The sequence below is a fragment of the Stegostoma tigrinum genome, chromosome 25 (genome assembly GCF_030684315.1).
Source record: "Stegostoma tigrinum isolate sSteTig4 chromosome 25, sSteTig4.hap1, whole genome shotgun sequence".
NCBI classification, from domain to species: Eukaryota; Metazoa; Chordata; class Chondrichthyes; order Orectolobiformes; family Stegostomatidae; genus Stegostoma; species Stegostoma tigrinum.
The window spans coordinates 52,792,397-52,817,374 of record NC_081378.1 but is presented as its reverse complement, the minus strand read 5'-3'; the positions used below and the strand labels follow the sequence as shown (position 1 = coordinate 52,817,374).

The following is a 24,978-nucleotide window of genomic DNA, read 5'->3' as shown; positions in this document are numbered from 1 at the left end:
CGCGCGCGCTCTCTCTCTATCTCTCTCTCGCGCGCGCGCTCTCTCTCTATCTCTCTCTCGCAGCGCAGCGCTCTCTCTATCTCTCTCTCTCGCGCAAGCGCTCTCTCTATCTCTCTCTCGCGCGCTGCGCGCTCTCTCTATCTCTCTCTCGCGCGCGCGCTCTCTCTATCTCTCTCTCTCGCGCGCGCTCTCTCTATCTCTCTCTCGCGCGCGCTCTCTCTATCTCTCTCGAGCGCGCGCGCTCTCTCTATCTCTCTCTCGCGCGCGCGCTCTCACTATCTCTCTCTCGCGCGCGCGCTCTCTCTATCTCTCTCTCGCGCGCGCGCTCTCTCTATCTCTCTCTCTCGCGCGCGCTCTCTCTATCTCTCGCTCTCGCGCGCGCGCGCTCTCTCTATCTCTCTCTCTCTCGCGCGCGCTCTCTCTCTATCTCTCGCGCGCGCTCTCTCTATCTCTCTCTCGCGTGCGCGCTCTCTCTCTATCTCTCTCTCGCGCGCGCGCTCTCTCTATCTCTCTCTCGCAGCGCGCGCGCTCTCTCTCTATCTCTCTCTCGCGCGCGCTCTCTCTATCTCTCTCGCGCGCGCTCTCTCTATCTCTCTCTCGCGCGCGCGCTCTCTCTATCTCTCTCTCTCGCTCGCGCCTCTCGATCCTTCTCGCCGCGCCGCTAAGCGGCTCTCTCTACTCTCTCGCGCGCGCGCGCTCTCTCTATCTCTCTCGCGCGCGCGCGCTCTCTCGCGCCGCTCTCTCTATCTCTCTCCTCGCGCGCGCGCGCGCTCTCTCTATCTCTCTCTCTCGCGCGCAGCGCGCGCTCTCTCTATCTCTCTCTCGCGCGCGCGCTCTCTCTATCTCTCTCTCGCGCGCGCGCTCTCTCTATCTCTCTCTCGCGCGCGCGCGCGCGCGCGCTCTCTCTATCTCTCTCTCGCGCTGCGCGCGCGCACTCTCTCTATCTCTCTCTCGCGCACGCGCTCTCTCTATCTCTCTCTCGCGCGCGCGCGCGTGCTCTCTCTATCTCTCTCGCGCGCGCGCTCTCTCTATCTCTCTCTCGCGCGCGCGCTCTCTCTATCTCTCTCTCTCTCTCTCGCGCTCTCTCTCTCTCGCGCTCTCGCTCTCTCTCGCGCTCTCGCTCTCTCTCGCGCTCTCGCTCTCTCTCGCGCTCGCTCTCTCTCTCTCTATCTCTCGCGCGCGCGCGCTCGCTCTCTCTCTCTATCTCGCGCGCGCGCGCTCGCTCTCTCTCTCTATCTCGCGCGCGCGCGCTCGCTCTCTCTCTCTATCTCGCTCGCGCGCGCGCTCGCTCTCTATCTCTCGCTCGCGCGCGCTCTCTCTCTATCTCTCGCTCGCGCGCGCTCTCTCTCTATCTCTCGCTCGCTGCGCGCTCTCTCTCTATCTCTCGCTCGCGCGCGCTCTCTCTATCTCTCGCTCGCGCGCGCTCTCTCTCTATCTCTCGCTCGCGCGCGCTCTCTCTCTATCTCTCGCTCGCGCGCGCTCTCTCTCTATCTCTCGCTCGCGCGCGCGCTCTCTCTATCTCTCTCTCGCGCGCGCGCGCTCTCTCTCTATCTCTCTCGCGCGCGCGCGCTCTCTCTATCTCTCGCGCGCGCGCGCGCTCTCTCTATCTCTCTCGCGCGCGCGCTCTCTCTCTATCTCTCTCTCGCGCGCGCGCGCTCTCTCTCTATCTCTCTCTCGCGCGCGCGCTCTCTCTCTATCTCTCTCTCTCGCGCGCGCGCTCTCTCTATCTCTCTCTCTCGCGCGCGCGCTCTCTCTATCTCTCTCTCTCGCGCGCGCGCTCTCTCTATCTCTCTCTCTCGCGCGCGCTCTCTCTCTATCTCTCTCGCGCGCGCGCGCTCTCTCTCTATCTCACTCTCGCGCGCGCGCGCTCTCTCTCTATCTCACTCTCGCGCGCGCGCGCTCTCTCTCTATCTCTCTCTCGCGCGCGCGCGCGCTCTCTCTCTATCTCTCTCGCGCGCGCAGCGCGCGCTCTCTCTCTATCTCTCTCTCGCGCGCGCGCGCGCTCTCTCTCTATCTCTCTCTCGCGCGCGCGCGCGCGCTCTCTCTCTATCTCTCTCTCGCGCGCGCGCGCGCTCTCTCTCTATCTCTCTCTCTCGCGCGCGCGCTCTCTCTATCTCTCGCTCGCGCGCGCGCTCTCTCTATCTCTCTCGCGCTCGCTCTCTCTCGCGCGCGCTCTCTCTCTCTCGCGCTCTCTCGCGCTCTCTCTCTCTCTCTCTCTCGCGCTCTCGCGCTCTCGCGCTCTCGCGCTCTCGCTCTCACGCGCTCACCCTCGCGCGCTGCGCTCTCTCGCGCTCTCTCTCTCTCGTGCTCTCTCTCTCTCGTGCTCTCTCTCGCTCTCTCGCGCTCTCTCTCTCTCGCGCTCTCGCTCTCTCTCGCGCTCTCGCCTCTCTCTCGCGCTCTCGCTCTCTCTCGCGCTCGCTCTCTCTCTCGCGCTCGCTCTCTCTCTCTCTATCTCTCGCGCGCCGCGCTCGCTCTCTCTCTCTATCTCGCGCGCGCAGCGCGCTCGCTCTCTCTCTCTATCTCGCGCGCGCGCTCGCTCGCTCTCTCTCTCTCGCTCTCTCGCTCGCGCTCTCTCTATCTCTCGCTCGCGCGCGCTCTCTCTCTATCTCTCGCTCGCGCGGCTCTCTCTCTATCTCTCGCTCGCGCGCGCTCTCTCTCTATCTCTCGCTCGCTGCGCGCTCTCTCTCTATCTCTCGCTCGCGCGCGCTCTCTCTCTATCTCTCGCTCGCCGCGCGCTCTCTCTATCTCTCTCTCGCGCGCGCGCTCTCTCTCTATCTCTCTCTCGCGCGCGCGCTCTCTCTCTATCTCTCTCTCTCGCGCGCGCGCTCTCTCTATCTCTCTCTCTCTCGCGCACGCGCTCTCTCTATCTCTCTCTCTCGCGCTGCGCGCGCTCTCTCTATCTCTCTCTCTCGCGCGCGCGCTCTCTCTCTATCTCTCTCGCGCGCGCGCGCTCTCTCTCTATCTCACTCTCGCGCGCCGCGCGCTCTCTCTCTATCTCTCTCGCGCGCGCGCGCGCGCTCTCTCTCTATCTCTCTCGCGCGCGCGCGCTGCGCGCTCTCTCTCTATCTCTCTCTCGCGCGCTCGCGCGCGCTCTCTCTCTCTATCTCTCTCGCTCGCGCGCGCGCTCTCTCTATCTCTCTCTCTCGCGCGCGCGCTCTCTCTCTATCTCTCTCTCGCGCGCGCGCTCTCTCTATCTCTCTCGCGCGCGCGCTCTCTCTCTATCTCTCTCTCGCGCGCGCGCTCTCTCTCTATCTCTCTCTCTCGCGCTGCGCGCTCTCTCTCTATCTCTCTCTCTCGCGCGCGCGCTCTCTCTATCTCTCTCTCGCGCGCGCGCTCTCTCTCTATCTCTCTCGCGCGCGCGCTCTCTCTCTATCTCACTCTCGCGGCGCCTCTCTCGCGCGCTCTCTCTCTATCTCTCTCGCGCGCGCGCTCTCTCTCTATCTCTCTCGCGCGCACGCTCTCTCTATCTCTCTCTCTCGCGCGCGCGCTCTCTCTCTATCTCTCTCTCGCGCGCGCGCTCTCTCTATCTCTCTCTCTCGCGCGCGCTCTCTCTCTATCTCTCGCGCGCGCGCTCTCTCTCTATCTCTCTCTCGCGCGCAGCGCTCTCTCTATCTCTCTCTCTCGCGCAAGCGCTCTCTCTATCTCTCTCTCTCGCGCGCGCGCTCTCTCTCTCTCGCGCGCGCGCGCTCTCTCTATCTCTCTCTCTCGCGCGCGCTCTCTCTATCTCTCTCTCGCGCGCGCTCTCTCTATCTCTCTCTCGCGCGCGCGCGCGCTCTCTCTATCTCTCTCTCGCGCGCGCGCTCTCTCTATCTCTCTCTCGCGCGCGCGCTCTCTCTATCTCTCTCTCGCGCGCGCGCTCTCTCTCTATCTCTCTCTCTCGCGCGCGCGCTCTCTCTATCTCTCTCTCTCGCGCACGCGCTCTCTCTATCTCTCTCTCTCTCGCGCGCTCTCTCTATCTCTCTCTCTCGCGCGCGCTCTCTCTCTATCTCTCTCGCGCGCAGCGCGCTCTCTCTCTCTATCTCACTCTCGCGCGCGCGCGCTCTCTCTCTATCTCTCTCGCGCGTGCGCTCTCTCTCTATCTCTCTCTCGCGCGCGCGCGCGCGCTCTCTCTCTATCTCTCTCGCGCGCGCGCGCGCTCTCTCTCTATCTCTCTCTCTCGCGCGCGCGCTCTCTCTATCTCTCTCTCGCGCGCGCGCTCTCTCTATCTCTCTCGCCGCGCGCGCGCGCTCTCTCTATCTCTCTCGCGCGCGGCGCGCTCTCTCTATCTCTCTCGCGCGCGCGCTCTCTCTCTATCTCTCTCTCGCGCGCTCTCTCTCTATCTCTCTCTCGCGCGCGCGCTCTCTCTCTATCTCTCTCTCGCGCGCTGCGCTCTCTCTCTATCTCTCTCTCTCGCGCGCGCGCTCTCTCTATCTCTCTCTCTCTCGCGCGCGCGCTCTCTCTATCTCTCTCTCAGCGCGCGCGCTCTCTCTCTATCTCTCTCACGCGCGCGCGCTCTCTCTCTATCTCACTCTCTCGCGCGCGCGCTCTCTCTCTATCTCTCTCGCGCGCGCGCTCTCTCTCTATCTCTCTCGCGCGCGCGCTCTCTCTATCTCTCTCTCTCGCGCGCGCTCTCTCTCTATCTCTCTCGCGCGCGCGCGCTCTCTCTCTATCTCACTCTCGCGCGCGCGCGCTCTCTCTCTATCTCTCTCGCGCGTGCGCTCTCTCTCTATCTCTCTCTCGCGCCGCGCGCGCGCTCTCTCTCTATCTCTCTCGCGCTGCGCGCGCGCTCTCTCTCTATCTCTCTCTCTCGCGCGCGCGCTCTCTCTATCTCTCTCTCGCGCGCGCGCTCTCTCTATCTCTCTCGCGCGCAGCAGCGCTCTCTCTATCTCTCTCGCGCGCGCGCGCTCTCTCTATCTCTCTCGCGCGCGCGCTCTCTCTCTATCTCTCTCTCGCGCGCTCTCTCTCTATCTCTCTCTCGCGCGCTCTCTCTCTATCTCTCTCTCGCGCGCGCGCTCTCTCTCTATCTCTCTCTCGCGCGCGCGCTCTCTCTCTATCTCTCTCTCTCGCGCGCGCGCTCTCTCTATCTCTCTCTCTCTCGCGCGCGCGCTCTCTCTATCTCTCTCTCGCGCGCGCGCTCTCTCTCTATCTCTCTCACAGCGCGCGCGCTCTCTCTCTATCTCACTCTCTCGCGCGCGCGCTCTCTCTCTATCTCTCTCGCGCGCGCGCTCTCTCTCTATCTCTCTCGCGCGCGCGCTCTCTCTCTATCTCTCTCGCGCGCACGCTCTCTCTATCTCTCTCTCGCGCGCGCGCTCTCTCTCTATCTCTCTCTCGCGCGCGCGCTCTCTCTATCTCTCTCTCTCGCGCGCGCTCTCTCTCTATCTCTCGCGCGCGCGCTCTCTCTCTATCTCTCTCTCGCGCGCGCGCTCTCTCTCTATCTCTCTCTCGCGCGCGGCGCTCTCTCTATCTCTCTCTCTCGCGCAAGCGCTCTCTCTATCTCTCTCTCGCGCGCGCGCGCTCTCTCTATCTCTCTCTCGCGCGCGCGCGCTCTCTCTATCTCTCTCTCTCGCGCGCGCTCTCTCTATCTCTCTCTCGCGCGCGCTCTCTCTATCTCTCTCGCGCGCGCGCGCTCTCTCTATCTCTCTCTCGCGCGCGCGCTCTCTCTATCTCTCTCTCGCGCGCGCGCTCTCTCTATCTCTCTCTCGCGCGCGCGCTCTCTCTATCTCTCTCTCTCGCGCGCGCTCTCTCTATCTCTCGCTCTCGCTGCGCGCGCGCGCTCTCTCTATCTCTCTCTCTCTCGCGCGCGCTCTCTCTCTATCTCTCGCGCGCGCTCTCTATCTCTCTCTCGCGTGCGCGCTCTCTCTCTATCTCTCTCTCGCGGCTGCGCGCTCTCTCTATCTCTCTCTCTCGCGCGCGCGCTCTCTCTATCTCTCTCTCGCGCGCGCGCTCTCTCTATCTCTCTCTCTCGCGCGCGCGCTCTCTCTATCTCTCTCTCTCGCGCGCGCGCTCTCTCTATCTCTCTCGCGCGCGCGCGCTCTCTCTATCTCTCTCGCGCGCGCGCGCTCCTCTCTATCTCTCTCTCGCGCGCGCGCTGCGCTCTCTCTATCTCTCTCTCGCGCGCGCGCGCGCGCTCTCTCTATCTCTCTCTCGCGCTCTCGCGCGCGCGCGCGCTCTCTCTATCTCTCTCTCGCGCGCGCGCTCTCTCTATCTCTCTCTCGCGCGCGCGCTCTCTCTATCTCTCTCTCGCGCGCAGCGCGCGCTCTCTCTATCTCTCTCTCGCGCGCGCGCGCGCGCACTCTCTCTATCTCTCTCTCGCGCACGCGCGCTCTCTCTATCTCTCTCTCGCGCGCGCGCGCGCTCTATCTCTCTCTCGCGCGCGCGCGCGTGCTCTCTCTATCTCTCTCGCGCGCGCGCTCTCTCTATCTCTCTCTCGCGCGCGCGCTCTCTCTATCTCTCTCTCTCTCTCGCGCTCTCTCTCTCTCGCGCTCTCGCTCTCTCTCGCGCTCTCGCTCTCTCTCGCGCTCGCTCTCTCTCTCGCGCTCGCTCTCTCTCTCTCTATCTCTCGCGCGCGCGCTCGCTCTCTCTCTCTATCTCGCGCGCGCGCGCTCGCTCTCTCTCTCTATCTCGCGCCGCAGCGCGCTCGCTCTCTCTCTCTATCTCGCTCGCGCGCGCTCGCTCTCTATCTCTCGCTCGCGCGCGCTCTCTCTCTATCTCTCGCTCGCGCGCGCTCTCTCTCTATCTCTCGCTCGCGCGCGCTCTCTCTCTATCTCTCGCTCGCGCGCGCTCTCTCTATCTCTCGCTCGCGCGCGCTCTCTCTCTATCTCTCGCTCGCGCGCGCTCTCTCTCTATCTCTCGCTCGCGCGCGCGCTCTCTCTATCTCTCTCTCGCGCGCGCGCTCTCTCTATCTCTCTCTCGCGCGCGCGCTCTCTCTCTATCTCTCTCGCGCGTGCGCGCTCTCTCTATCTCTCGCGCGCGCGCGCTCTCTCTATCTCTCTCGCGCGCGCGCTCTCTCTCTATCTCTCTCTCGCGCGCTCTCTCTCTATCTCTCTCTCGCGCGCGCGCGCTCTCTCTCTATCTCTCTCTCGCGCGCGCGCTCTCTCTCTATCTCTCTCTCTCGCGCGCGCGCTCTCTCTATCTCTCTCTCTCGCGCGCGCGCTCTCTCTATCTCTCTCTCTCGCGCGCGCGCTCTCTCTATCTCTCTCTCTCGCGCGCGCTCTCTCTCTATCTCTCTCGCGCGCGCGCGCTCTCTCTCTATCTCTCTCTCGCGCGCGCGCTCTCTCTATCTCTCTCTCGCGCGCGCGCTCTCTCTATCTCTCTCGCGCGCGCGCTCTCTCTCTATCTCTCTCTCGCGCGCGCGCTCTCTCTCTATCTCTCTCTCGCGCGCGCGCTCTCTCTCTATCTCTCTCTCTCGCGCGCGCTCTCTCTATCTCTCTCTCTCTCGCGCGCGCGCTCTCTCTATCTCTCTCTCGCGCGCGCGCTCTCTCTCTATCTCTCTCACGCGCGCGCGCTCTCTCTCTATCTCACTCTCGCGCGCGCGCGCTCTCTCTCTATCTCTCTCGCGCGCGCGCTCTCTCTCTATCTCTCTCGCGCGCACGCTCTCTCTATCTCTCTCTCGCGCGCGCGCTCTCTCTCTATCTCTCTCTCGCGCGCGCGCTCTCTCTATCTCTCTCTCTCGCGCGCGCTCTCTCTCTATCTCTCGCGCGCGCGCTCTCTCTCTATCTCTCTCTCGCGCGCGCGCTCTCTCTATCTCTCTCTCTCGCGCAAGCGCTCTCTCTATCTCTCTCTCTCGCGCGCGCGCTCTCTCTCTCTCGCGCGCGCGCGCTCTCTCTATCTCTCTCTCGCGCGCGCGCTCTCTCTATCTCTCTCTCGCGCGCGCGCGCTCTCTCTATCTCTCTCTCGCGCGCGCGCGCTCTCTCTATCTCTCTCTCTCGCGCGCGCTCTCTCTATCTCTCTCTCGCGCGCGCTCTCTCTATCTCTCTCTCGCGCGCGCGCGCTCTCTCTATCTCTCTCTCGCGCGCGCGCTCTCTCTATCTCTCTCTCGCGCGCGCGCTCTCTCTATCTCTCTCTCTCGCGCGCGCGCGCTCTCTCTATCTCTCTCTCTCTCGCGCGCGCTCTCTCTCTATCTCTCGCGCGCGCTCTCTCTATCTCTCTCTCGCGCGCGCGCTCTCTCTCTATCTCTCTCTCGCGCGCGCGCTCTCTCTCTATCTCTCTCGCGCGCGCGCGCTCTCTCTCTATCTCTCTCGCGCGCGCGCGCTCTCTCTCTATCTCTCTCTCTCGCGCGCGCGCTCTCTCTATCTCTCTCTCTCGCGCACGCGCTCTCTCTATCTCTCTCTCTCGCGCGCGCTCTCTCTATCTCTCTCTCTCGCGCGCGCTCTCTCTCTATCTCTCTCGCGCGCGCGCGCTCTCTCTCTATCTCACTCTCGCGCGCGTGCGCTCTCTCTCTATCTCTCTCGCGCGTGCGCTCTCTCTCTATCTCTCTCTCGCGCGCGCGCGCGCTCTCTCTCTATCTCTCTCGCGCGCGCGCGCGCTCTCTCTCTATCTCTCTCGCGCGCGCGCGCGCTCTCTCTATCTCTCTCTCTCGCGCGCGCGCTCTCTCTATCTCTCTCGCGCGCGCGCGCTCTCTCTATCTCTCTCGCGCGCGCGCTCTCTCTCTATCTCTCTCTCGCGCGCTCTCTCTCTATCTCTCTCTCGCGCGCTCTCTCTCTATCTCTCTCTCGCGCGCGCGCTCTCTCTCTATCTCTCTCTCGCGCGCGCGCTCTCTCTCTATCTCTCTCTCTCGCGCGCGCTCTCTCTCTATCTCTCTCTCTCGCGCGCGCGCTCTCTCTATCTCTCTCTCTCTCGCGCGCGCGCTCTCTCTATCTCTCTCTCGCGCGCGCGCTCTCTCTCTATCTCTCTCACGCGCGCGCGCTCTCTCTCTATCTCACTCTCGCGCGCGCGCGCTCTCTCTCTATCTCTCTCGCGCGCGCGCTCTCTCTCTATCTCTCTCGCGCGCGCGCTCTCTCTCTATCTCTCTCGCGCGCACGCTCTCTCTATCTCTCTCTCGCGCGCGCGCTCTCTCTCTATCTCTCTCTCGCGCGCGCGCTCTCTCTATCTCTCTCTCTCGCGCGCGCTCTCTCTCTATCTCTCGCGCGCGCGCTCTCTCTCTATCTCTCTCTCGCGCGCGCGCTCTCTCTCTATCTCTCTCTCGCGCGCGCGCTCTCTCTATCTCTCTCTCTCGCGCAAGCGCTCTCTCTATCTCTCTCTCGCGCGCGCGCGCTCTCTCTATCTCTCTCTCGCGCGCGCGCGCTCTCTCTATCTCTCTCTCTCGCGCGCGCTCTCTCTATCTCTCTCTCGCGCGCGCTCTCTCTATCTCTCTCGCGCGCGCGCGCTCTCTCTATCTCTCTCTCGCGCGCGCGCTCTCTCTATCTCTCTCTCGCGCGCGCGCTCTCTCTATCTCTCTCAATCGCGCGCGCTCTCTCTATCTCTCGCTCTCGCGCGCGCGCGCTCTCTCTATCTCTCTCTCTCTCGCGCGCGCTCTCTCTCTATCTCTCGCGCGCGCTCTCTCTCTATCTCTCGCGCGCGCTCTCTCTATCTCTCTCTCGCGTGCGCGCTCTCTCTCTATCTCTCTCTCGCGCGCGCGCTCTCTCTATCTCTCTCTCGCGCGCGCGCTCTCTCTCTATCTCTCTCTCGCGCGCGCTCTCTCTCTATCTCTCTCTCGCGCGCGCGCTCTCTCTATCTCTCTCTCTCGCGCGCGCGCTCTCTCTATCTCTCTCTCTCGCGCGCGCTCTCTCTATCTCTCTCTCTCGCGCGCGTGCTCTCTCTATCTCTCTCTCTCGCGCGCGCGCTCTCTCTATCTCTCTCGCGCGCGCTCTCTCTATCTCTCTCGCGCGCGCTCTCTCTATCTCTCTCGCGCGCGCGCGCTCTCTCTCTATCTCTCTCTCGCGCGCGCGCGCTCTCTCTCTATCTCTCTCTCGCGCGCGCGCGCTCTCTCTCTATCTCTCTCTCGCGCGCGCGCTCTCTCTATCTCTCTCTCTCGCGCGCGCGCTCTCTCTATCTCTCTCTCGCGCGCGCGCGCGCTCTCTATCTCTCTCTCTCGCGCGCGCTCTATCTCTCTCTCTCGCGCGCGCGCTCTCTCTATCTCTCTCTCTTGCGCGCGCGCTCTCTCTATCTCTCTCGCGCGCGCGCGCTCTCTCTATCTCTCTCGCGCGCGCGCGCTCTCTCTATCTCTCTCTCGCGCGCGCGCGCGCTCTCTCTATCTCTCTCTCGCGCGCGCTCTCTCTATCTCTCTCTCTCGCGCGCGCTCTCTCTATCTCTCTCTCGCGCGCGCGCTCTCTCTATCTCTCTCTCGCGCGCTCTCTCTCTATCTCTCTCTCGCGCGCGCGCTCTCTCTCTATCTCTCTCTCGCGCGCGCGCTCTCTCTCTATCTCTCTCTCTCGCGCGCGCGCTCTCTCTATCTCTCTCTCTCGCGCGCGCGCTCTCTCTATCTCTCTCTCTCGCGCGCGCGCTCTCTCTATCTCTCTCTCTCGCGCGCGCTCTCTCTCTATCTCTCTCGCGCGCGCGCGCTCTCTCTCTATCTCACTCTCGCGCGCGCGCGCTCTCTCTCTATCTCACTCTCGCGCGCGCGCGCTCTCTCTCTATCTCTCTCGCGCGCGCGCGCGCGCTCTCTCTCTATCTCTCTCGCGCGCGCGCGCGCGCTCTCTCTCTATCTCTCTCTCGCGCGCGCGCGCGCGCTCTCTCTCTATCTCTCTCGCTCGCGCGCGCGCTCTCTCTATCTCTCTCTCTCGCGCGCGCGCTCTCTCTATCTCTCTCTCGCGCGCGCGCTCTCTCTATCTCTCTCGCGCGCGCGCTCTCTCTCTATCTCTCTCTCGCGCGCGCGCTCTCTCTCTATCTCTCTCTCGCGCGCGCGCTCTCTCTCTATCTCTCTCTCTCGCGCGCGCTCTCTCTCTATCTCTCTCTCGCGCGCGCGCTCTCTCTATCTCTCTCTCTCTCGCGCGCGCGCTCTCTCTATCTCTCTCTCGCGCGCGCGCTCTCTCTCTATCTCTCTCACGCGCGCGCGCTCTCTCTCTATCTCACTCGCGCGCGCGCGCGCTCTCTCTCTATCTCTCTCGCGCGCGCGCTCTCTCTCTATCTCTCTCGCGCGCACGCTCTCTCTATCTCTCTCTCGCGCGCGCGCTCTCTCTCTATCTCTCTCTCGCGCGCGCGCTCTCTCTATCTCTCTCTCTCGCGCGCGCTCTCTCTCTATCTCTCGCGCGCGCGCTCTCTCTCTATCTCTCTCTCGCGCGCGCGCTCTCTCTATCTCTCTCTCTCGCGCAAGCGCTCTCTCTATCTCTCTCTCTCGCGCGCGCGCTCTCTCTCTCTCGCGCGCGCGCGCTCTCTCTATCTCTCTCTCGCGCGCGCGCTCTCTCTATCTCTCTCTCGCGCGCGCGCGCTCTCTCTATCTCTCTCTCGCGCGCGCGCGCTCTCTCTATCTCTCTCTCTCGCGCGCGCTCTCTCTATCTCTCTCTCGCGCGCGCTCTCTCTATCTCTCTCTCGCGCGCGCGCGCTCTCTCTATCTCTCTCTCGCGCGCGCGCTCTCTCTATCTCTCTCTCGCGCGCGCGCTCTCTCTATCTCTCTCTCTCGCGCGCGCTCTCTCTATCTCTCTCTCTCGCGCGCGCGCGCTCTCTCTATCTCTCTCTCTCTCGCGCGCGCTCTCTCTCTATCTCTCGCGCGCGCTCTCTCTATCTCTCTCTCGCGCGCGCGCTCTCTCTCTATCTCTCTCTCGCGCGCGCGCTCTCTCTCTATCTCTCTCGCGCGCGCGCGCGCGCACTCTCTCTATCTCTCTCTCGCGCACGCGCTCTCTCTATCTCTCTCTCGCGCGCGCGCGCGCTCTATCTCTCTCTCGCGCGCGCGCGCGTGCTCTCTCTATCTCTCTCGCGCGCGCGCTCTCTCTATCTCTCTCTCGCGCGCGCGCTCTCTCTATCTCTCTCTCGCGCGCGCGCTCTATCTCTCTCTCGCGCGCGCGCGCGTGCTCTCTCTATCTCTCTCGCGCGCGCGCTCTCTCTATCTCTCTCGTGCGCGCGCACTCTCTCTATCTCTCTCGTGCGCGCGCGCTCTCTCTATCTCTCTCGCGCGCGCGCGCGCGCGCTCTCTCTCTCTATCTCTCTCGCGCGCGCGCGCGCTCTCTCTCTATCTTTCTCTCTCTATCTTTCTCTCTTTCTTTCTCTCTCTCTCTTTTTCTCTCTCGCACTCTCTTACTCTTTCTCTCCCTGCCATTGCTCCTGTCCCCCCATGCCCCATCTCTCTCTCTCTATCCCTGCCACTGTCCCTCTCCCTCATTCTGTCTTGCTCCCTCTCCCATTTGAACAAAAACTTATATTTATAGAGCACCAACAAACTCAAGATGCTTCACAGAAGCACTTTATAAAACAAAGCACAGGCTGAGTCACACAAGGAGATATTAGCTTAAGCGACAAAATGCTTGGTCAAGCAGTTTGCCTGTAAGTGACTTAAAGGAGGAGGATGATGTAGACAGGCATTCCAGAGCCTGGGCCTGTGCCACCAGTGGTGCAGGGTTCATAAGTGGAGATGTGCTAGAGCCTAGAGGCTTAGAGGCAGGCGGTGATCCTGAAGATTGTAGGGTGGAGAGACAGGCACAGCGAGTGGAGAAGCTAAGGATGGAATTGAAAACTGGGATGGGAATTCTAAAATCAGGCTGCCACTTGGGTGGGAGCCAGCGAGCACAGGGTACGGTGGGGGATGGGACTGGTGTGTTAAGACACAAGCAACAGAGTTTTTTGTAGAATGTGACAGACCAGCCAGGAGTGTGTTGAAATAATCAAGTCTGGAGTTAATGAAACAAGGGGTCTATTGTGGTGCAGTGGTAATGTCCTAACCTCTGACCCAGGAGGCTTAATTCAAGTCCCACCTGCTCCAGAGCTGTGTAAGAACTGGTTGACTGAAATATCTCAAGCTGGCTGAGGGTTTCCAAGTGCAGAGGCAGGATTGACGCTGGGTGATGTTGGATCAGTGGCCTTAGCGGTGACAGAAATGTGAGGCTGTAAGTTCACCTCAGGATCAGCAAAGGTGAAAACAGACTGGTTTAATGTCAGATGGTTGCTAGGGAGTGGGATGGGGCTGGTGGTTCAGGAACAGGATTTGGGATGGACTGAAAACTGTGTCTCATGGACCCTCTGTGTGCAGAATCCTGTTGAGGCGATGTTTTTACACAGGCTTCCTGGGCAGTCAGCAGCAGTTCCCTGTGGTTGCTTCTGATCTGTGTCTGGGTGTGGGAAGTCTGACTCTCCCTGGCCCCTGGTGAACGTTGCTTCACTCAGGGCAGTACCATCTTAGGAAAGTGCCAGGATTGAGTTACTTGCCCTGAGAATGAAAATTGGCCTCAGGAAACTCAAATATCTCGCAGGTTGTTTTGAGTGTAAGTGACCCAAACAAAGCTAACCTCACCGATTGGGATCTCTGTCTCGACTATGGAAGCTTGAATAGAGGTCCTTGTAATTGGAATTGGAGATGCATTAGCAGAATAAGCATCAGCCATTGCCTACTATTCCATTGCACAGTGTTACTTACCTGCTCTGAGCAGAGTCGGTACATTGCTACAATTTTTGCAGCAAGGATCCGAGCATTGACAAACCCCATGGAGTAGAGAGAGATTTCAGCAATAAGAGCATAATCTGGGACCATCATAGCCACAGGACGAAACAGAACCTGCAGCAAGGACAGTGCAGTCAGAGATATCGTACTCCACACATACAGCATCCAACTCTGGCTGGATGTACTCCAGAAAAGCCAGTGGAGATAGCGTCACAGGCAATTCCTGGAAGCGATGTTGCAGAAATCTGGTGGTGCCTAGCGAGTGCAGGAGAGAGGAGTTAATATGAAACAAAGAACTGGGGATGCTGGAAATCTGAAACAAACAAAAACAGAGGGAGCTCAGCAGGTTTGGCAGCATCTGTGGAGAGACAACAGTGTTAATGTTTCAAGTCCAATGATCCTGGGTTCTAATAAAGGTTCTACTAGATATGTTAAGCTTTTTCAGCATTCTGTTTTTGTTTATTTCAGGTGAAAGTAGTTGCTCTGTTGGGGAAATTAAACAGGAGACATTATCTTAAAGCTTGAGCTATACCCCCAGTCCCTCCTAATGCAGCCCCTCCTAATGCTTTCAGATGGTCAGTTAACATCGAGCCATATATAACATATGGCCTACATGTGACTCCAGGCCCACAGTGATGTGATTGACTCTGAACTGCCCTCTGGGCGATTAGGGATAGTACATCCTGCCTAGCCACTGACATCCTCATCCTGTTAATAAATAAGAAAAAAACATCCACCCCCCCTACTTTTTACCTGTAACCTCGCATTTCCCATGGCTAGCACACCTAACCTAGGCATCCCTGAAGACTATGGGCAATTTAGCATGGCTAATCCACCTAACCTGCACATCTTTGGGAGATGCGGGTGGAAACCAGAGTACCTGGAGGAAACCCACGCAGATGTGGGGAGAATGTGCAAACTCCACACAGACAGTTGCCTGAGGGTGAAATTGTACCCAGGTCTCTGGTGCTGTGAGGCAGCAGTGCTCGCCACTGAGCCACTGTGCTGCCCCGTTTATTAAATGTGATTATTTAGAAATCTGATACAAACAAAAAGAGTGCAGGATCACCTGTGGTCATTCCCCTGAAAAACAAGTATCCCGTTTTGGATACTGTTGGGGGCATGACTTACCAAGGACATGCACTGGGGTGCAGGTCTTCGGCACAGAGTCTGTCCCTCTTGCACAGAAGGGAAGGCGGGATAGGAAAAGAGTGTTAGTCATTGGGGACTCAGTAGTTAGAGGGACAGATAGAAGGTTTGTTGGGAACGAAAGAGACTCACGGTTGGTGTGTTGCCTCCCAGGTGCCAGGGTCCATGATGTCTCGGATTGTGTCTTTTGAGGTCCTGAAGGGAGAGGGTGACCAGCCCCAAGTCATGGTCCACATAGGCACCAACAACATATGTAGAAAGAGGGATAGGGATGAAAGGCAGGATTTCAGGGAGCTAGGGTGGAAGCTGAGAGCTAGAACAAACAGAGTGGTTATCTCTGGTTTGTTACCCGTGCCACAGGATAGCGAGGTAAAGAACAGGGAGAGATTTCAGCTGAACACGTGGCTGCAGGGATGGTGCAGGAGGGAGGACTTCAGGTACATGGACAATTTGGGCTCATTCTGGGGAAGGTGTGACCTCTGCAAACAGGATGGTCTCCACTTAAACCAGAGGGGCACTAATATCCTGGGCGGGAAATTTGCTGGTGCTATTTGGGTGGGTTTAAACTAACTCAGAAGGGGGATGGGAAACTGTGGTGTAGTTCTAGTACACAGGAGGATGAGAGTAGGGAGGACATGGACAGGATCTCACTGTCACAGGAGTGTGCTGGCAGACAGCAAGCTGAACTGAAGTGTGTCTACTTTAATGCCAGGAATATCCGGAATAAGGTAGGTGAGCTTGCAGCTTGGATAGGTACCAGGCACTTCGATGTTGTGGCCATTTTGGAAGCATGGATATAGGAGGGTCAGGAATGGATGTTGCAGGTTCCTGGGTTTAGCTCTTTCATTAAGATCAGGAAAGGTGTTAAAAGAGGGGGAGGTGTGGCTTTGTTAGTCAAGGACAGTATAACAGTGGCTGAAATAGCTTTTGAGGAGGACTCGTCTACTGAGGTGTTATAGGCTGAGGTCAGAAACAGGAGAGGAGAGGCCACACTGCTGGGAGTTTTTTTTATAGACCTCCGCAAAGTTCCAGGGATGTGGAGGAGAGGATTGGCAAAACGATTCTGGGCAGGAGTGAAAAGAACAGGGTGGCCATTATGGGAGACTTTAACTTCCCTAACATTGACTGGAAGTGCTATAACTCTAGTACGTCGGATGGATCAGTTTTTGTCCAATGTGTGCAGGAGGGTTTCCTGACTCAGCATGTTGAAGGGCTGACAAGGGGGAGGCCACACTGGATCTGGTACTTGGTAATGAACTAGGCCAGGTGTTTGATTTTAGTGGTAGGTGAGCACTTTGGAGAGAGTGACCATAATTCGGTTATGTTTAGTTTAGTGATGGAAAGGGATAGGAATGTGCCACAGGGCAAGAGTTACAGATGGGGGAAGGGCAATTATAATGTGATTAGGCAAGACTTAGGAGGCATAGAATGGGTTAGCAAAATGCAGGGGATAGGGGCAATCGAAATGTGGAGCTAGTTTAAGGAACAGATATTGCGCGTCCTTGATAGGTATGTCCCTGTCAACCAGGGAGGAAGTGATAAGGTAAGGGAACTGTGGTTTACTAAAGAAATTGTATCGCTTGTTAAGCGGAAGAGGGAGGCTTATGTGATGATGAGGCGAGATGGTTCAGATGAGGCGATGGAGAGTTACAGATTAGCTAAGAAGGATTTAAAGAGAGAGTGAAGAAGAACAAGGAGGGGATATGAGCTGACATTAGCAGGTAGAATAAAGGAGAACCCTAAAGCTTTCTATAGGTATGTGAGGAATAAGAGGATGACTAGGGTAGGAATAGGGCTAGTCAAAGACAGAAGAGGGAAGTTGTGTGTGGACCCTATGGAGATCGGAGAGGTGCTAAACAAATATTTCTCATCTTTTTTCACTCAGGAAAAGAAGAATATTGTAGAGGAGAAGATTGAGTTACGGGCTACTAGAATTGAAAGGATTGAGGTTAGTAAAGAGGAGGTGTTATCAATTCTAGAAGGTGTGAAGGTAGATAAATCCCCTGGACTGGATGGGATTTTTATGAACCTTCTCTGGGAAGCTAGGGAGGAGGTGGCAGAGCCTTTGGCCTTGATCTTTGAGTCCTCATTGTCTACAGGTTTAGTACCAGAGGACTGGAGGGTTGCAAATGTTGTGCCCTTGTTCAAGATGAGCAGTAGAGATGACTGAGGTAGTTATAGACCCGTGAGCCTCATGTCTGTTGTAGGAAAAATTCTGGAAAGGATTGTAAGAGATAGGATTTATAATCATCTACCAAGCAACAATTTGATTGGAGATAGTCAACATGGATTCGTCAAGGGCAGGTCGTGTCTCACCTACCTCATTGAGTTTTTTAAGAAGGTGACCAAGCATGTGGATGAGGGTAGGGCAGTTGACATGGTGCATATGGACTTCAGTAAAGCCTTTGATAAGGTTTCACATGGTAGGCTATTGGAGAAAATACAGAGACACGGGATTGCGGGAGATTTAGCAGTTTGGATTAGAAACTGGTTTTCTGTAAGAAGGCAACGAGTGGTTGATGGAAAATGTTCAGCCTGGAGTCAGGTGTGTCAGTGGTGTGCCTCAAGGATCTATCTTCGGACCACTGCTGTTTGTCATTTTTTATAAATGACTTGGACGCAGGCATAGGTGGATGGGTATGTAAGTTTGCAGATGACAGTGAAGTCGGTGGAGTGGTGGACAGTGTGGAAGAATGTTGCAGGTTGCAGGTTGCAGGGAGACTTGGATAAACTGCAGAATTGGGCTGAAAGGTGGCAAATGGATTTCAATGCAGATAAATGTGAGGTGATTCACTTTGGGAAGAATAATAGGAAGGTAGAATACTGGGTCAATAGAAACATGCTTGGTAGTGTGGATGTGCAGAGGGATCTTGGTATCCATGTTAATGGATCCCTGAAAGTTGCCACCCAGGTTGATAGTGCTGTTAAGAAGGCTTACGGTGTGTTAGGTTTTATTGATAGAGGGGTTGAGTTCCGGAGCCGTGATGTCATGCTGTAACTGTACAAAACGTTAGTGCGGCCTCACTTGGAATATTGCGTACAGTTCTGGTCGCCCCATTACAGGAAGGATGTGGAAGCATTGGAAAAGGTGCAGAGGAGATTTACTAGGATGTTGCCTGGTCTGGAGCGAAGGCCTTATGAAGAAAGGCTGAGGGACTTGGGTCTGTTCTCATTGGAGAGAAGAAGGCTAAGAGGGGATTTAATAGAGACATACAAGATGATCAGAGGATTAGATAGGGTGGACAGTGAGAGTCTTTTTCCAAGGATGATGACATCAGCTTGTACAAGGGGGCATAGCTACAGATTGAGGGGTGATAGATTTAAGGCAGATGTCAAAGGCAGGTTCTTTACTCAGAGAGTGGTAAGGGCGTGGAATGCCCTGCCTGCCAATGTAGTTAACTCAGCCACATGAGGGGCATTTACACAGTCTTTGGATAAGCATATGATAGTGTAGGGGGATGGGTTTGGATTAGTTCACAGGTCGGCGCAACATCGAGGGCTGTATTGTTCTATGTTCTATGTTGATTAACTGATCACCCCATGGGGGCTGTAACACTTTGCCTTATCATGTTGTGCTTTACTGTGTAGCCCATGTGCCTTGCCCTGGGAATGCTGCCATGATACATCTTGATGTTAATTGCAGCACTCTGCCATCCGGCTCCTCTGCCTCAGTTTCCTACTCTTTCAGCAATTCTACTGCCATGGCTGCTTCACGACCACCACATCAATTTCGTAACTTCACCTATTGCTCAGCACATACTGTTTCATGCTGTGTTTCGATTATTAATTAGCCAGCTTCATACTCGTCTCAATAAGGTGCTATAATTATGAAACTCTCCCTGTGGAAAGAAAACAGAAATACACCCATCTTTTGTGGTGCAGTGGTAGTGTTCGTAACCCCTGGACTGAGAGGCCTGGATTTATGCTTATCGGAGTGCATGCTGTTCATATTTGCTGTTCATTAATTGTACTTTATCTGAATAACGGTGATCTCCCGAAGTCTACTCTACCTCCAGATTGCTGCTCTTACCTTCAGATTGTCAGGTAACTCAGCCCTGCCAGCATAGCCTGGGTTCATGGTGATGAACACAGTGCACGATGGGTCCAGCGAGATTGCTGTCCCTTCAAAGACAAATGTCTTCACTTGCTCTGAAACCGCTCGCTGAATGGTTTGGATCTGCTGGGCAACAACAGACAGTACCTGCAATGCACACCAGAGAAGCTTTGTCAAGAGAACAGTGCCTCATACTGATTTGTCACCTCCAACATGTGCTGAATCACTGAGTCGGGGGGTGGGGGTGCAAAAATGATGGAGTAAAAGCCATGTTTCAATTCGATCTGTCCAGCATCTGTTATCCACAGACCGTAAAAGCTGCAATTCCCCTTCCGACATTATCTTAATGAAGATCAATGGGATTGTCGTCTTTTGATTAAAAGCCAGCATCAAAAGAAAGATTTATCCCTATGGGAATGAGCTGTGAGCAGCTGAAGGAGAAATGAAAGCTTATTCTTATCTGATCTCTCTCTTTTTTTATGTTCAGCATGCCATCATGATCAGTTTGAGTCTTTTTTTATTAAATATAGAACTTATCCTTGAAAAGAGGGAACAACTTCTTTTGGAAAACCTCAAACAGTTTTAAAGATTATTTTGTAGTGGTTTCATGTGACTTCCTCAGTCTGTTTGAGACAATAGTATATTACAGATCGTTTAGACACATGGGGTTAAAATGTTAATTTTTTGTTATGCTAATAAAGGATTGAGTAGCTTCAACATGACTTGCCTGGGTTTCAATTCTATTCCTTTTATATATTAGCTATGCATTTTTTATGGATTCAAATTCAATTTTTCACTTGATTTGTGACCTTCTTAACCTTCCGACTAACCAAGGCCCAGGGAAGGGACACATTACAGCCCAAAACCTGGGGTCCAGCACTCGAGGAGGACTGCATTGATGGCCCTGCTACTAACCTGATGATAGAGATATACCATTATTGTCGAGGCAGCACTCCCAGAGTGAATGTGAATCTTGGGGGTTAGCTCTATTTTTGGATGGCTGCAGTGGTAGCTTTGTCCTTTGACTGTTTGGTCTTGGAGCTTCCCGTTTGTTATTTTCTTTCCGATGTGACTTTTGATGCCATTGCCTTGGAAACTTTGGGTGATGGCAACAACCAACATCCGGTCCAGCCTGGCCATTGCCTATGAGCAAAGTGCCTCAGCACCAGAACTTTCCATCAAGCACCAAGGCAGATTTTGGCTGGTGGTGAGAAGGACACTACCTGTCAGATACTTCCAAGTCTCCCCTCCTCCACATGTTATTGGGGGTGTAGCTTTAGATGGATCATTTTTTTTCAATTTAATCTATTTTTCTAATCAACCTGTTCAGAGATGTTAATACATGCCGCTGAAACAGGTGCGAATATGAACCCAGGCCTCTCAGACCAGGGGTAGGGACGCTACCACTGCACCACAAAAGATGGGTTTAATTATACTTTCCTAATACTTTACTAGGGAGCAAGTGATACAATAATTCATGTAGGTCAGAATTACTCCTAAGGGTTCATCCTAACGAAGCTACCAAACAGACGTACAAAATTCTTCAATTTTGCAACACTGCTACCAACTTCACAACTGCTGAATGAATATATATTTCAGCATTAACCAATATCTTGCGGTTGGTTGATGTCCTGCTGTTTCTTTATTAGAAAAGCACAAAGCGAAGAAAAACAGCATTTAGGCTGTGAGGGTTTATCCATATTCATTTGGACCTGTACACTGTCGGTCCTGGCACCAGATTTGTTTTAAGTTCCTGTGAAGTTTTATTCTGGGCCTATAAAGGACCTTGTTACTTCCTGTCACCACAAGGAGATGGAACTGAGGGTTTACTGGGGGCAAGGCTGTGCACAGTGAGGGCGAAACATGTGCAGCTGCCTCTCATTTTCACATTGCGACTGGCCAGCCGCCCACCCTGAAAATGAGAAGCAAAGTTACACACAAATTTGGAAATCATGCTCAATACTCTGGACTATCACATGATGATCTGTCAGACATATGATGTACTTTTATTTTTTTTTGGGAAAGAAATAAGCTGAGCTGCGTCAGACTTCTTGTCAGCCATGTACCCACTTTGCTAGTTTATTAATTATTTTCTCCACTTCTCCTCTGTATTAACAGCACCCTGATTTGAGCAGTTCTGCAAGTTATTTTTAGATTAGCTTCCCTACAGTGCAGAAACAGGCCCTTCGGCCCAACAAGTCCACACCGCCCCTTGAAGCATCCCATGAAGACCCATCCCCCTATAACCCACACACCCCTGAACACTATGGGCAATTTCCCATGGCCAATCCACCTAGCCTGCACATCTTTGGACTGTGGGAGGAAACTGGAGCACCCGGAGGTAACCCACGCAGACACAGGGAGAATGTGCAAACTCCACAGATAGTCGCCCGAGGCGGGAATTGAACCCAGGTCCCTGGCGCTGTGGGGCCGCAGTGCTAACCACTGAGCCACCGTGCTGCCCCAGTTTTGAAACTGTATTTCGGATCCTGGGTCACAGAGTCACGCAGCACAGAAACAGACCCTTCAGTCCAACTAGTCCATGCAGAACATAATTCCAAACTAAATTAGTCCCACCTATCTACTCCTGGCCCATATATCTCCAAACCTTTCCAACTCCTACATCTATCCAAATGTCTTCTATATGTTGTAACTGTGCCAACATCCACCACTTCCTCAGGCAGTTCATTCCACACGTGAACAACCCTTTGTGTAAATCAATTTGCCTAATCTTTTTTAAAAATCTCTCTCCTCTCACCTTAAAAATGTGCCCTCTACTCTTGAGTTCCCCCATCCTAGGAAAAGGATAACTATCATTAACTCTACCTATACCTTCGTTATTTTATAAACTTCTATTTTGTCGCCTCTCAAACCCCTGTGCTCCAGTGAAAAAAGTCCCAGCCTTTCTTTTTAACTCAAACATCCCATACCCAGCAACATTCTGGTAAGTCTCTTTCTGAACCCTCTCCAGCTTGATAATATTCTTCCAGTACTCCAGCAGAGTCCTAATCAATGTCCTGTGTAACCTCAACATGACTTCTCAATTTCTACAATCAAAGGACTGAGCAATGAAGACGTGTGCCAAACACCTTCCTAACCACCCTGTCTATATGTGAAGCAAACTTCAAAGAAGTATGTATCTTCATTCCTAGGTCCCTTTGTTCTAAAACACTAACCAAGGCCCTACCATTAATCGTATAGGCCCTAACCTTGTTTGTTGTATCAAAATGTGATACCTTGCACTTATCCAGCTTGAACTCCACTTGCCATTTTTCAACCCATTGTCCCATTTGATCAAGATTCCCTGTAATTTTAGAAAATCTGCTTCATTGTCTACTATGCCAATCCTAATTTTGTTTGTAAATGTGAACAACAATGTGGGGCAACATTCCCCATTATTTGAAAACAAAGAATACTGGAAATCACAGCAAGTCAGATCAGATGAAAAGTTATTTAGACTCAAACTAGCTTGCTGTCTCTCCACAGATGTTGTCTGAGCCACTGTGATTTCCAGTATTTTTTGTTTTCAGCACAGATTCCAGCATCTGCTGTATTTTTTCCCACTGCTTACTAATCTGAGTAGTATCTGCAAACCTCGCACTGCTGTTTTCTGTTCTTAGCTGCGTTTAGAACATCTGATAGTAATAGCCATTAGGAATCCCAGAAATGTTACTGATTGCATGATAACACACAACTACAAATTACAAAATACAGGTGTATGATAGTGAATTAATAAATCAAATAACCAAAACCATAAAAAATGCAATTTAAAAAGGGAGGTTCATTTAATTTTCAACTTTGAACTTGAAGTGTGAACTGTGTTTACCCATTCATATCATTGTCACAGTGAGATTCTATTCAAGGTTAACTGTAAAACTGATTATCTTTACCTCCAGTTCTATACGATTAAATTCATCAAAACAAGCCCAGGCTCCAGACTGTACCAGGCCTTTGAAAAACTTCCCCATTGCTCTGTAGTCTAGTCCATCGGAACAATTAAACACAACGCACTGTAAAATAGAAAATTATTGAATCATTCTTGTAAAATATACAGAAGATACATCATATTGTAAACATAAGGCACAAATCAGCTGTATAATAGTCCAGGTAATGAAAACTTTTCAACTCTGTTCTCTTTTAAATGTATCTTTAACTTCAAAAAACCAGCAAGTTCAGACAAATACCTCCTGCTATAGACATGTTTATGTGATCCTGTTACCATGGGGAAAGGAACTGAAACAGAGTTCCTGCTTAGGGCAGGGTGACAGGTTTAACACCTTTTCATAACATCTCAAGGATAAAGGACACTGCTGTTTGAGACATTGGGGGAAAAAGCTCCTGCTGTGGTGGAGCAAGGAATGATGAAGCAAGATTCTGGGCGGAGCTCAGTTTCTGATCAGAAAGAAGGGAACAGAAAGGATGGGACCTTTGAAGATTTAAGGAATGGGGAGTCACCAAGGTGGGGGTCCTTTACTAGTGATAATTGTATCCAGGAATTGCAGGGTGAGAGGAACAATTGTCAGTGGGCTTTGGAAGTTTCGACCTGACCTAGCCCAGAGAAATAAGCTGCAGGGGAACTGAGATTGGCTGTGGGACTGTGCCTGTAAGATTACATATCTGCCAGAAGTGATTTTGCAGAAAAGTGTTTTGTTAAAATAAAAGTTTCAGTTGTGTTCATTAGTAAAGATTCTAATGAAGCAAGCTTGAGTAACAACATCTCATTTTCTGCTTAGGCATTTTACAGCTGTAGGACTGAATATTAAGTTCCACAAGTTCAGAGCATGACCTCTATACTCTATTTTTCTTGCATCTCCAACTGACCCCACCCATGTCTTGTTTGTGTCCTGTTCACTTTACCCTCAGTGGACTCGATCCATTTTCTCTTCTCCACATCTAATATTTACACCTATTTTACATCTCTATCCCTCCGAAACCATCATTATCACTGCCCTGTCTTTTGTGCTGGGCACTCTCACAAACTATTTGACTTTCCCACCACTGCATAAAAAAACACCATCTTCCAGCTCCTTTCTGTTCTGAAGAAAAGTCATACTGGGCTAGAAAATTTAATTGTTTCTCTCCCCAGAAATGTTCCCAATGTTTGCACTTGTGGACAGGGCCAGAACTGGGGATCCATAAATTTAAAATAAGCACTAATAAATCCCGTTAGCAATTCAGGAGAAACCTCCTAAGGTGGGATTGAAGGACTCTGTTCCATGGGGAGTAATGGAAATGAACAGTATTGAAATATTTAAGAGGAAACTATATGAACATATGATGGAGAAAGGAATAAAGAGAATGTGTTGCAAAGATTAAATGAGGAAAGGCAAAGAGAATCTGCGATGTGTAAGGATCTGCTCGAGTTAATGCTGACAAGTGCTTTAAACCCAACAACATGATATCATGGACATGGGAGGAGTAACAGATTTGGATCTCGAAGGTGCAACGCCTGACACCAAAATGTTCCTTGTGGTCTCAGTAACAATGACTCTCAGATCAACATGACTTGCAGTTAGTTTTCATCCTGCAATGAACACTGTCATGTTTAAGATGCAGGATGGCGGCGGGTATGGAAGGCTTGAGTTATAAAGAAAGGCTGGGACTTTTTCACTGGAGCGTGGAGGTTTAGAAGTAGATAGATGTTTATAAAATAATGAGAGGTATGGATAGGGTTAATGGTAGGTGTTTTTCCGCTATGATAGGGAATTTCAACACTAGGGGCCACATTTTTAAGGTGAGAGGAGAGAGATTTAAAAGTGACATGAGGTGTAAATATTTTACACAAAGGGTGGTTTGCATGTGGGATGCACTTCCTGAGGAAGTGGTAGATCTGGGTACAATTACAACTTATAAAAGACATTTGGATAGGTACATGAACAGGAAAGGTTTGGAGAGATATAGGCCAGAAACAGGTGGGTGGGTCTAGTTTAGTTTGGGATTATGTCTGGCATAGACTGGTTAGACTGAAGGATTTGTTTCCGTGCTGTGTGACTCTATAACTATGAACTTCTTCTTGTTAAATAAGGTGTGGTTTTTTTCTCCATCCCCCTAGACCAATTGGGTGCTATCAATCCCAACCAGGAAAGGGGCAGCAAACCTAGGAGATGGGTCTCACACCAGGATGAGTGGTAGTGAGGACTGACTGAACAACATGGTGATATGTAAACAGAGCAGGAATCTGTTGGGCTGACTAGTCTGATTCTGTGCTGAAAATTCTTATATTTCCATTGAG

At 53.9% G+C, this 24,978-nt stretch overlaps 1 protein-coding gene across 1 annotated transcript in view; it reads right to left on the bottom strand.

The window, feature by feature from the left end:
- The window catches only part of LOC125463128 (dynein axonemal heavy chain 3-like), a 556,635-nt gene that overhangs the window by 233,511 nt on the left and 298,146 nt on the right, over positions 1-24,978 (bottom strand). Inside the window, 3 exon segments of the mRNA XM_059654753.1 lie at positions 13,520-13,657; positions 18,723-18,893; positions 22,637-22,756. Coding sequence (XP_059510736.1) covers positions 13,520-13,657; positions 18,723-18,893; positions 22,637-22,756 — 429 coding nt within the window.